Raw genomic sequence first — 12,750 nt, forward strand, 5'->3', positions numbered from 1 at the left:
TCCACGAAGTCGGTATACGCCTGCAGGTGGAACAGATTTGTGGCATAGTGCACAGCAAAGGCTGTGGTTCCACTCTCTGCACCCCTTTCTGAGGTTCTCCTCTTCCTTCTTTCTCTTGCCCAGCAGGGCTCTGCTTTGGGCACTATCAAGGGATACCTTTCTGCCCTTTCCGCCTTCTTAAGGCTACCTGATCAGCCTTCTTTATTCAAGTCCCCGATTGTAAATAGGTTTTTGAAGGGCATCACACACATGTTTCCTCCTGTTCCTTTCGTGATGCCCCAGTGGAACTTGAATCTTGTGCTTACCTACCTAATGTGTGCTCCCTTTGAGCCGCTCCATAACTGTCCTCTCTGTCTTCTTACCTTGAAGACTACTTTCCTGGTTGCCATCACCTCTGCCAGGAGAGTGAGTGAGCTCCAGGCTCTTTCTTCTACACCTCCTTTCCTCTCTTTTCATCCGGACACGGTTGTGTTGCAGAAGAGACCCTCTTTCCTGCCCAAGGTTGTCACGGCCACCACATCGGGCAGTCCATTACCTTGCCCACCTTCTTTTCGCCTCCGGTCCCCTCGAAAGAGTAAGAGAGGCTCCACCGTCTGGACCCAAAACTTGCGCTCTTACTATCTGGATCGCACACGCCAGTTCCGGGTGGATGACCAACTCTTTGTTGGTTACGTGGGCGCTAAGAAGGGAAAGGCGGTGCACAAGCGGACCTTCTCGCGGTGGATCATCTTGTGTATCCGGGCGTGTTACTCCTTGGCTAAGAAGGAACCCCCTGTTGGACTAAGGGCTCATTCCACTCGGACCACGGCGACTACCACTGCCCTGGGCCGTGGAGTGCCTTTGCAAGACATTTGTCAGGCAGCTACGTAGGCTTCGCTGCACACGTTCGCAAGACATTACTGCCTGGACAGCCAAGTCCGGAGGGATGGCTTCTTTGGCCGTTCCGTCCTCCAGGACTTTCTGGTGTGAATTTTGGTTCGCAGACCCACCACCGGGGTTGGTATTACTGGGGTATCTATTCTAAGGTAAGGAATCTATCACTAACTTGTCTCTTTCAGATGCACAAGTTACGACTTGTGTAACGATATATCTGTAAGAGACATTAGTTAGTGATAGATTCCTTACCGACCCGCCCCTTCTCCCCGTTCTGCGAACCGATATCTAGGGTTAAGGTCATCCCCTTTCAGGGCCCTAGTTTCATGGCACCAGTGTTGGTTCTATCATGGCTCTGCGTATCTGGCACGGAAAAGCTGTGTATCAGAACTGACGTCAGCGCGCATGGGCGGCGTCTAAGTGCTCCGATGTCATTCCGGCGCTAACGACACGGACGCGGAGCCTGCCAGTGCGCAGGGGTATTGCTACGCAAAATTTGCGGATCCAGTCGGACGCCTGGGGATATTCTGAGGTAAGAAATCTATCACTAACTAATGTCTGTTACAGATATATCGTTACACAAGTAGTAACTTATGCGTTTTGATTCATTGCCTCTTTCACAGGACCATCCAAACAAAATTATAATGTATTCCTCTGGGACAGGCAAAGAGCTTGAGAACCCCAGCACTCAATGATGTGCTGCCCAATGGCACGTCCGGTCACTGAATGTTAGACCCGCCTCTCCCACGGGATTACCAGTTCAAATGCTTTGCTGAAATTCTTCTCAATCCTTTTCATCGCATGGTTAACTTGAGTGGGAAATGGAGGCTACGCTGATCATACATTCCTTATTAATAAGTTACATAGTTTACATTAACACAGAAGTATACATTAAAACGGGAGTTGGAAACGACTAGGCCTCATCATGCATTCATTTACAGTGTGTATATAAAAAGCAGTGCCACACTGGCTATGAAAGTTAAAACAGTTTCTGAACTCCCAAATATGCGTAAGCCGAGGCCTCAATCACATCTCTATGGTTGAGCTACAGATGGGCGCGCTACTGAAAGCTCGAGCCAGGCTCGGAGTCCTGAGAGAACCTGCCTGCCACCTTCGCTCCACTCAGGATGTTTACTTTCGGCCACAGCTCCCAACTCTGAGCCTGTTGCTGCATGAGTTTACAATCTGCAGCCTGCGAGAACCAGCTCCATTCACTGACCCTTCTTCACCGGTGTATGCCTGGTCATTGGTTCCCAGAGTTCGGGATTCTCCCTAGCAAACTGATGTTCTGCCATTCTCGAGCTCCTGTTGAGCAGTCTGCTGCATTTCATTTTATCTTTTAAGATTCGTGTTGGATCTCAGTCGGAAAATGCTCTGCCGGCCCCCTTGAAGTGGATGGATTCTGCCTGGCACCTTCCCTCTACCCAGGATATATCGTTCCAGTCAGAGCTGCTGACTTTGACCCTGTAGCTGCTTGTGTTTGTAATTAGCAGCCTGGGGGAGCCAGGTTCGAGTCTCGGCACGGGAACACCATCCAGTGATTTAGGGCAAATCACTTAATCTACCCTGCCTCAAATTATGAATGTGACCTACTCGGGGCTTTAAGTGAAATGAAAAACCGGGGGATGTCACTCAAAGGGGTGTAGTCAATGTAATTAACGACGTGTCTTAAAAACAGTAAGCTAAAAATCTGTTCTTAGCATAGTGTGTCCCCCGACTTCTATTTTGCTGTTTGTCATTGCACCTAGGTATGATACAACAAGTAACATACCTACAACAAGTCAGAACTATTGGTTTTGTCGATAGTTGTCAGATGCATAAGATAAATAAGCAACAACTATGGCTTGTATATAATTTTGAAAAAGCTTCCACTTAAAGCCCTGGTGACACCACGACAATGTTGCTGCTCCTGAGTTTCAAAAATAGAAAGGAAATCCTTCGAGAAAATGACTCTTTAAATGATTTCCCTTCCCCTACAACGCTTACCTGCCATGACGTCATGCCGTAACTTCTCCACAAGTGAGCAGTGTGAGCAGCACACATGATGTGCCTGCTATCACTGCAGTCTGGAAAAAACCAGACCGCCTGTGCCGGGGCACAAAACCGAGCCCAAAAGAGACCTGTTTCGAGGCCTCCTTTAACAAGCATTAAAAATGCAATAGGTATTGCCTTTTATTAAGTTAAAGCTATTTGCTTTGCTAATGGTATTGTACAGCAAAGCAAATTGGTTTAACTTAAAGGTGAGACCTATTGCATTTCTAATGCTTGTTCCCGCCGAAAATGAGGGCAGACAGGAGGGGGACTGGCCTGCTCATGATAGCAGGAGAGGCTGGGGGTCTCATTACAAAGGTGGCAGGGCCTTGGAATCTCATCTGCCAACGATGACTCTTCTTGGCCTGGGGGAGGTTTGAACACCTCCGCCCAGGAAAGGCTTTGTTTCTGAGCTCAGGGAGCGAAGGCTCACACCCCAGGGGTCCAGAAACATGTCTGGTGGTGGCAGGCTGGTGTGTACCAGTCAGGGAACCCACTGTAGGCTGGTCGTTTTTCAGGGGGCATCTCTAAGATGCCTTCTGAGTGCATTTTTTCATTAAATCCCACACTGGCATCACTGTGGGTTTAATGTGCTGAGAGGTTTGATACCAAACTTCCCAGTTTTCAGTTAAGCCATTATGGTGCTGTGGAGTTCGTAATGACAGATTCCCAGCACCATATACTCTTAACGGCATTACTGCACTTACAATGTCTAAGAATGGGCTTAGACACTGTTGCGTTAGAGGGCTCATGCACCTGTACCCTCACCACTGGTATAGTGCACCTAACTAGAGGGGTGGCTGACCTATGCCAGGGCAGTGGGAGGTAGGCATGGCACACAGGTATGTGTGCCATGTTGTCTCTTCACTTTGTTCTGCACCAAAACACGCAGCCTGGAGGGGAAGGGTAGGGGAAGGGAAGGGGAGGGAGGGAGAGAGAGAGGGAGGGAGGGGAAGGAGGGAGAGAGGGAGGGAGGGAGGGAGGCAGAGTGGGAGAGAGGGAGGGAGGCAGAGAGGGAGAGGGGGAGAGAGGGGGAGGGGGAGGGGGGAAGGGGAGAAAGAAAACAGGGCCTCTAAGGGTAGCACAATAAGTGCTGCAGCCCTTAGAGACCTCCCCTGGCCACAGTACCCATGGCACCTTTTATAAGGGATTGACATGTGGCCAGATATGTGCCAATTGGGGGCACAAGGTACAGTATTGGGAAAGTGCACAGGCTTGGGAACCTGATTGGCAAGGACCCAGGGCACATCAAGTCAAAGTGCATCAGTAGTCAGGCAAAGCTGGGGGGGTGGTGTTTTATTTTTTACTATAACAGAAACCCAGTTTCCTACACCACCCATTTCAAATTCTACTCTGTATGTTTTTCTAGGTAATGTGTGGGCAATTTCGTCACTGATCATTTTGCACCTGACATTGCTCATATGCTCATGCTCCATGATTCTGATCCTGATTTTCTTGGTCGTCATCCCTACGTGCACCTGATTACATAGATGACATTCTCTGAATTGCATGTTGTTTCATTTGGGAGTACCCACGGGAATTTTAAACCCAAGTCAACTAACTTAGTTGTACCCATGAGGGGACATTCCCTGCAGGCACCACGCGCATTATGCCAAGTAACCCGTAGGAGGTGCCATAGACTTTGCTCTATTTTCTGGTGTCCTGTCCGTGGTTTAGTATGCATGGGTATATCTTTTACACTTGCGCTCTTCTTAAATGAAGAAAGCAGGGCTCCACCTTCATCCTATTTCAATTGATAATTTGCCAGTTTTCAGTAACATTTACCCTGACCATATTGGAGGCCGTACTGAATGTAGTGGCACAAATGATTTGATCAATTTTCGTTTTTTCATGAATTTCCATGACTGTTTATTGTTCTATTCCAAACCTTCCAGACTGCTCCCCTTGGGTAATACCGATCCTGCTGTTGCATGCTCAGTTTTCTGCTTCTTCTTTGAACATGCTTGCTGCTGTGCAGTTCCTGAGCAACGCAAAAACTGCCCCAGAGGCAGGTTTTCTCGTAGAGCCTTTGGGTGAAAACTTTCAAATGATAGCAAGTCTGTTTATGATGCACAACTGTCACCAATGCCCCCCATTCGGTATGATGTCTAAATCGAAAAAAGGAAGGGTTTAATTTGAGATTGTGGAAGTAAAGTATAGAGAGGGATTCCTGTTTCAAAACCATTAAAAAACATTCTCCCACAGAATCCCTGTCACCTTTCCAAATGATTAGCACACCATAAATGTAGCGTTGCCACATTTTCAGGTATGTTATTAAATTGAAAATAGTTCTGAGTGAGTGCCAGTTGAGCTAGATGCATAATTAAGGATCCTGGGGTCTGAAACTCCCACTCCTCTTGACATATAATATTTTCAATCACCCTCCGGGTTTCCTCATTGGGAATATTTGCATATAAGGACTCAATGTCCAGTCCAACCAAAAGTTGTTTATTAGGGTTGAATACAATGTCCTTTATCAAATTCAGAACCTCCCTGGTGTCCTTTAAATAGGACGGCATCTTCTCCACAATTGGTCTCAGTAAGAAATTACAAACCAAAGACATTGGTTTTAATACTGAGCCGATGACTGACTCAATCGGTCGTCCCTGAACAGGTGATTTGTTTTTGTGTATCTTTGGTAATTTATAAAAATATGGAATTACAGGTTTGTTGTTCGCCAGAAAGGTTGCTTCGTACTGTGAAATCCAATCATTTTGAACTGCTTCCTCTACCATGGTTTTGATACTTTTTTGTAAATCTGAGGTTGTATCCTTTTCCTGGGTCCTGTAATTTCTTCTATTCCCCAGTAGGCACAGACATTCCATTTCATAAATGTCCTTCGTCTGTATAAGAAGTGCACCACCCTTATCAGCTTGATCTCTCTCCTACGGTCATTATTTAGTTCCTGTATTGCCTCTCTCTCTAACTTTATCAGATTCATGAAAGGTTTCTTCATCCTCTGTAATCCTTGCTCCACTTGGTGAATATCCACCTGTTCAAAGGCCCCCACCTCTGGTGGTAGTTGTGTCAAAGCTGTTTTGAAGGTAGATATTGGGCAAAGATTCGGGTCCCCCCTGCCCATCCCTCATTCTCCAACCATTTTCCCCCAAAAAGACCCTCAAACGTATCTTCCTGAAAAATTCATGCAATACACATCTTAACTTAAATCATCCTGCTGATTACTTTGGACACATCCCAATCTTTTTTATCTAGGATACTCTCTTGTGCGTTTGTCAATTGTATATCTGTTAGGTTCATGATCAAAGTCCCTCTTTGCTCCTTCCTGCAAGGAATTCCCGGTCATATTCCGGGTGATCCGCTGGTTCAGTTCTTCTTCCCATTGTACCTGTTTTCCTCTTTGTTTCTGCTTGCCCCTTCCTCTTCCTCGAACTCTCCCTAAAAAAGGAATCTGATTAGGGGGATATTGGAAGGGTTACGTTTGGGGATACATTGGTGGCCAACCATAACCTAGTCCATGGGGAGTGTTATGGGAACATCTGCATCTGTGACTGAAGAACCCTGTCCGCCTGCCTCGAACCCTGAGCCTAGGTTCGTACTCACTGCTGTCACTACCGGTGCTGGAATTGTCTGTGTCTCTGCTCCCTCTTTAATGACATGTTTTGTGCAATTTTCTATTTGATATACTCGTCATTTACATAGGGATATACCTTCTCCTGTGAGAATGTTTTCAAATCTTGCTGTAGTTTGTTAATCTTTGATTGGGCCAAGTAATCCTTGTATTCTCCAATCTCTCTATTTGCAACTTCCAGTTTTTTTCTTTAAAACTTTTACCTAAACTTGTATTTCAGGGTATTCTCCGAGGTCTGAATTTGAATAAGAAGTGTACCTAGGATTCTTTTGGCCGTATTGATGAATAAATAAAGCCAATCTCTTGGTCACTTTCAGGCTATTAGTGACCAGTCCCTCCTGAATGAGGCGTCCCTTGATGCTGTATTTCTTCTCATATATACCATTAGTGTTACACCATGTAAAATGGTCTTAATCTGATGTTTCTTCCTTTCCATAAAGGTGTTCCCACCCTTCCACATGGGTCAGTGTTTGTGAGAGTGCTGCTTTTTCCAACAGAGAAGGTCCAGTTAAAATCGATGTTTCTACTTAGTCGCTATATGAAAGGCTTGGTTTGTCAATCATTATAGTTAGTGGAATGATCGCCCACTCAAATATTTACTGTAGTATGCTTTCCACCCAGTACTTCTAGCATCTACCCCAGCGGCCGCACAAACCTACTGCCAGCATCCCAAGAACTTCTGAAAGATGTTGAGACTCATCCTTTTATGAGTTAAAGACCTCGTCCTTCTTTCTGAAAGTTAACACATATCTGAATCTATTTCCTTCTACATATAGTGTCAAAATTGGTTCCATTTGAAGTTTTTCAATTCAGGTTAGTTCTTTTCCTGCAGAAGTTCTAGATCCTAACTTTATCTTGCCAGCTTTTAGTTTGATTCATGAACCACTAATATTACCAAACAGTAAATTGCATCTTGCTAACTGATCATTATCATTGTTTTAATAACTAATGTTCATGATTATTATTTTCATTCTATTTTAGCAGCTTTTGATAGCAATATTATTTTCTGTTGAGCCTAATATTTGCAATTATCACCTCTCAAGCACAGGAAAATAAGCAAAATCTAAGCACCGGTGTGGGCAGCTCCTACATCACTTCTTATGATCATGGTGACTGTTGAGCTGCTGTGGTCAGTTGCGGAGCCCATTTGATCATTTCCAGATCAGTTAGGTGTATGTATATAGATTTTTGTAAGCTGAGAACTTTCCATAAGATCAGAATTTCGATTGTTCATTGAGGAAGAATAGTATTTTGAAAGTTAGTTTTCTGAAACGGTCTCTCCACAGACAAATAGCCTGCCTTATATTTTGTCATTTTCATGCACTTTTAAACACTATCTTCTTTGAGATAAATGTTGCTAGCAATGTTCTTACAAATGGAAATCCAGATTTGTTAATGTTGAGCAAATGCTGTTGCATGCTAAAAATGTTCACGTCTGAAGCTGAATATGTCACTGTTGCTTTCTGTTTATTAAAAAAAGTTGGCTATTAAAACTTTTAAGCTGCATAGAATATGCCTGCCTTTTGTAAGTGTGTGTGAATCTTTCTTTCCAGGGCTCGGACACACCTGCCACATTTGGAAGATACCTAGCTACCCTACTTGCATTCACAGAGCGCTCCACTCAGGTAAGGAGTAGTAGCACTTTCATAATTTAGCAGATTACGGAACTTCTTCTTGTAACTAAATAATATAGATACTTTGAGAAATAAAGAACAATACCTTAAATATGGTAGAAGCATATGGTTTTTTCTGAACTACTGATGCGCTTTGACTGAGTGTACCCTGGGCTCCTGCTAACCAGGTACCCAGGGCCTGTGTTCCTTCCCTAAAACTGTGTTGAAACTAAAACCCAATTGGCATATCTGGCCACCTGTCAGCCCCTAGTAAATGGTACCCTAGGTACCCAGGGCATGGTGACCATAGAAGACCCCTAAGGGCTGCAGCACTTATTGTGCCACCCTTAGGGGCCCTGTACCCTGGCAACCACACACTGCCTTTGCAGGCTGAGTGTCTAGGTACAAAGCTAAACAAAGAGGCATCCCTGTGTGCCATGCCCACAAACCCACTGCCCTGGCATAAATCAGTCACCCCTCTAGCTGGGTGCACTATGCCAGTGGTGTGAGCACAGGTGCATGAGTCCTGTGCCCCTACAGTACCCAGGGCCATTCCTGGGCACTGTAAGTGCAGTGATGCCATTAAGAGTATATGGTGCTGGGAGATCATCATTACGAACTCCACAGCACCATAATGGCTACACTGAAGACTGACAAGTTTGGTTTTAAACTTCTCAGCACATTAAACCCACACTGATGCCAGTGTGGGATTTAATGTAAAATGCACCACAGAGGGCATCTTAGAGATGCCCCCTGAAACCTAACCACAATGCACATCTGGACTTAGTGGCTGCCCAGGCTGCCACACAGCAGACAAGTTGCTGGACCCCTCTGTGGAGAGCCCCCCGCTCTCATGGGTCTGCAACAAAGCACATCCTGGGCGAGGTGCTAGGTCTCCTCTCCCAGGATGGACAGAGGGAAGCTTCAAAGGCATGCCACCGCAGTGGCGAACGGTTGAGCAGGAAGGTTTTGGGAGGATGCTTGGAGGTGGACTGCTGCTTGTTATTGCCTCTACCTCTACCAGGGCGTCTCTGCTGGAACTTTGCAGACTCTGGCCGGACCATTGAGGGGTATGAACCCTCTGTTGGTAGGAATGTTTGTCGCCCTGACGGAAACGCTTCTTAAACTCCTTGCACTTTTCGAGACCCACAGCCTTGACAGTGTCCATCTCAGCCTTTATCTTGGACATCTCGTCATCAGTGTGAGCCCCAAACAGATGAACCATTGAAAGAAAGATTCAGCATTTTCTTCTGAGCATCCAGCTTGAGGCCTGTGAGGCGCAGCCAAGCCGAGCGTCGTGAGCAGACTCCATGTGAATATCCATGAGCGGCGAGATCGGAAGCATCCGCTGCAGCACTTTTTACTTGAATTGCCACAAGCCCTCCTTCCTGTAGGATTTCGGTGAAATCCTGCTGGTCTTTCTTGGGAAGCTTCTCAGTGAAACGAGTGAGAGAGTCTCAAAGAGATCTCGACGTCGAGATGGTGTTTCTGAAGAGTGTCTGGGCCTCTTCGACGGCGACTGTGAATCTCTTCTCCCCTTTCTCTTCCTGGGATCAGGAGAAGTGGAACGTCGCTGATTTTTACCTTGCTGACTGGAAGACAATGTCCTATGGCCTCCATGGCATCATGGGAGAAGGTGGTCGCCTGCAAGGCCTTAAAGGCACGGTACCCCATCTCTAATGCCTTAAAGGCAAGGTGTTCGTTTTCTTTGTTTTCTTTATACTCTACTGCAGCCTACTGGCAAATGCCTGCAATTACAGGTTTCTCTATGTCAATAAAGCATTGTTGTAGTACAAATGTTTACTGCTCTCTTTCTTTCTTAGGGGTTGGGAGAGTATAGGTGCTACTATACAAACCTACGTGATTTCAGCATTTTGGCCATTGTGGAAATATCTTAGGCTGCTTGGATATGTTTTCACATATGCATATATAGGTATATATATGTATGTTCGAGGCATATGGGATGCAGATGGTACATTATGAATAGATCGCCATCTGGTGTTGGGCTCGGATAATTGCACTTGTTTTTCTCTTGGAGAGTCTTTTGTAGCTTGGTGACTCCTCCTTTGGTTGCTAGTGCGCATGGGCATAGGCTCCATCCTTAGATTGTTTTTTTCCGCCATCATGTTCGGATCAGGATTGAAGCGCTCCAGATCGACTTCGGAAAGAAGTGACTTTTCGGTGCGTATTCCCTTTCCAATTCGACGGTATTGTTATCGAACGCGATTTCATTTCCATTCCGACGCGTTTCGACTCCAACGTCAAAGAAAAACTTTCATCTACGTCGACGAACAGGAGGCCTTTCTCGACGTGGTCAAGCCCGGAGTCCATGGAAAGGACTCATTTAAGAAATGTCCAACATGTGGTGCTAAGTTCCCACACAAGGACCTACACGAGGTGTGCAACCTCTGCCTATCGCCTGAACACGAATCCAGGGACTGCGAAGCCTGCGCAGCATTCTCCTCCAAGTCGACGATTAGAAACCGTCGAGCTCGAAGACACGACGTTTCCAGAATGCAGTCGGAGGCGATCCCGGAGCTGTTCGAAGACCAGCACCTCGAAGAAGAAGAGGATCATGAAGAACAGTCTGGGTCGGAAGGGGACGAGTCGGAGGTCGAGGAATTCGACGTTTAACAAACCGTGAGTGACAGCGTCCCCTTACCAAAAAACCGACCCCGTGCGGTAACGACCCCGCCTTCGAGCCCGGTCAAACCGCAGAAGAAAGTTTCCAACGCCCCGCCTTCGGGCCCGGCAACGAAACCGAAACTGAAACCGAAACTCTCGGTCTCCCACCATGTCGGATCCGAGAAACGGTCGACATCGACTTCGACACCAAAGCTTCATGCAAGGGAAAGCTTGGCATCGAAACATACCATGTCGAAACCGAAACATGCTTCGACGTCGAAGACTCACTCGACACCGAAAAAATCGGACTCTAGCAAATCCTCGGTGCCGAAAACACCGAACATTGACGATCGGAAGCAAAAGCACCTTTCGGAACCAAAAGCTTCGGTACCGACACAGGAGCAACAAACAGATCCGAAACAAAAGATTTTGTTTATCGATCCACAAACTGGCAAAGTGGTGACGAAGAAGAGGAAGAATGAACAGGTAGAAGACAAAGCTCTTCCTTCTAAGAAGAGAACAATGGGGACAAATACAACTCCTCCTACTTCTCCTTGACCTAGAGTCACACCCTCTTCTCCTATTCCTCACACTATGCGAACTATTCCTCCACCTTCTACACCAAGACCATCTACACCTCAGACAGATGTAGACAGTGATACAGGGGAGCGAGAACCTCATGGGGACGATGACACTATCCCAGATGAGGAAGACCCATGGGAGCATTATGACGCAGGGTCAGATAATGACAACGACCCAGAGTTATATCCCTCAAAACCTTCACCACCTGATGATAACACAGGTTTTGTACAGCTCATTAATAGGGCAGCAAAATATCATAAGGTAGATCCAAGTCTTCTCCCAGTCCGCTTGCTCAGACATTATGACTCTTAAACATGGAGTACCTCAGGGCTCCATACTGAGCCGCTACTTTTTAACATTTACATGAGCCCGCTGGCCAAAATGATAGAAGAGACTGGATTACTTATGTTCTCCTATGCTGACGATTCTCAGCTTATCTTCTCTCTATCATCCACAGAATCTAATAACATCTCTTCATTAAAACTTGGTTTAACCAATATCGCGGAGTGGATGAGAACATTTTTTCTCAAACTCAATGGCGAGAAGACCGAGCTACTTGTCCTAGGTAAGAATAAAGAGCTCTGGGGACCCCAACACTGGCCAGACGAGATGGGTACCCCCCGATCCCAGTCAAATCAGCCCGCAACCTCGTGGTCATCATTGATGAATCACTTAATCTCAATCAACAAGCTGCGAAGACGTCAGCTACTTGCTTTGCGATTTTAAAGTGGTTGAAAAAAATTTGTTGGATGCTGCCCAAAAATACCCAAAAAACTGTCATCAATGCTTTAATAACCTCCAGACTCGATTATGCCAACGTGCTCTACTTGGGGGCCAACAAGGCTACAACCCGTCGACTACAGACAGTGCAAAATGCAGCCGCGAGATTACTGTGGAAAATTCCCATCTCCACACCTACCACCAAGTACATCCGCGAATTGCACTGGCTGAAAATCGAGAATCGGGTGAAATTTAAATCTTTATGCTTTATGCATAGGATTTCTACCAACAATGCACCCAAGTACTTACAAAATCTAATACATCCCTACCGCCCATCTCGAACCCTTCGTTCAGCCACAGCCAACCATTTTGTGATTCCAAAAATTAGACTGGCACGAATGGGCGGAAAATCCTTTTCTTATCTCGGACCCTCACTTTGGAACACTCTTCCGGTGACACTTCGGCAGGAAACCAACTATATGAAATTCAGGAAGGCCTTAAAAACCTGGCTGTTTAACATCTAAAAACCTGAACCAATCAAAGCACTGGATCACTAGCGCCGGGAAACCCTTTGTTGGGTAGCTGTTGCGCTATATAAATGAAATAAATAAAAAATAAAAAAAATAATACATACAGAACCTCAAGTTGAGGATTTCCTATTAGAGACACTACCTACTGCACAAAGAACATCAGGTACTCTTCCTATGCTGAAGGGTC

At 45.9% G+C, this 12,750-nt stretch overlaps 1 protein-coding gene across 1 annotated transcript in view; it reads left to right on the forward strand.

Annotated features, from left to right (window-relative positions):
- The window catches only part of LOC147706847 (exportin-5-like), a 2,027,127-nt gene that overhangs the window by 304,348 nt on the left and 1,710,029 nt on the right, over positions 1–12,750 (forward strand). The window contains exon 10 of the mRNA XM_086926003.1: positions 8,047–8,118. Within this exon, the coding sequence (XP_086782129.1) occupies positions 8,047–8,118 (72 nt within the window). The remainder of the gene's footprint in view (positions 1–8,046; positions 8,119–12,750) is intronic.

The sequence above is a fragment of the Lissotriton vulgaris genome, chromosome 6 (genome assembly GCF_964263255.1).
Source record: "Lissotriton vulgaris chromosome 6, aLisVul1.2, whole genome shotgun sequence".
NCBI classification, from domain to species: domain Eukaryota; kingdom Metazoa; phylum Chordata; class Amphibia; order Caudata; family Salamandridae; genus Lissotriton; species Lissotriton vulgaris.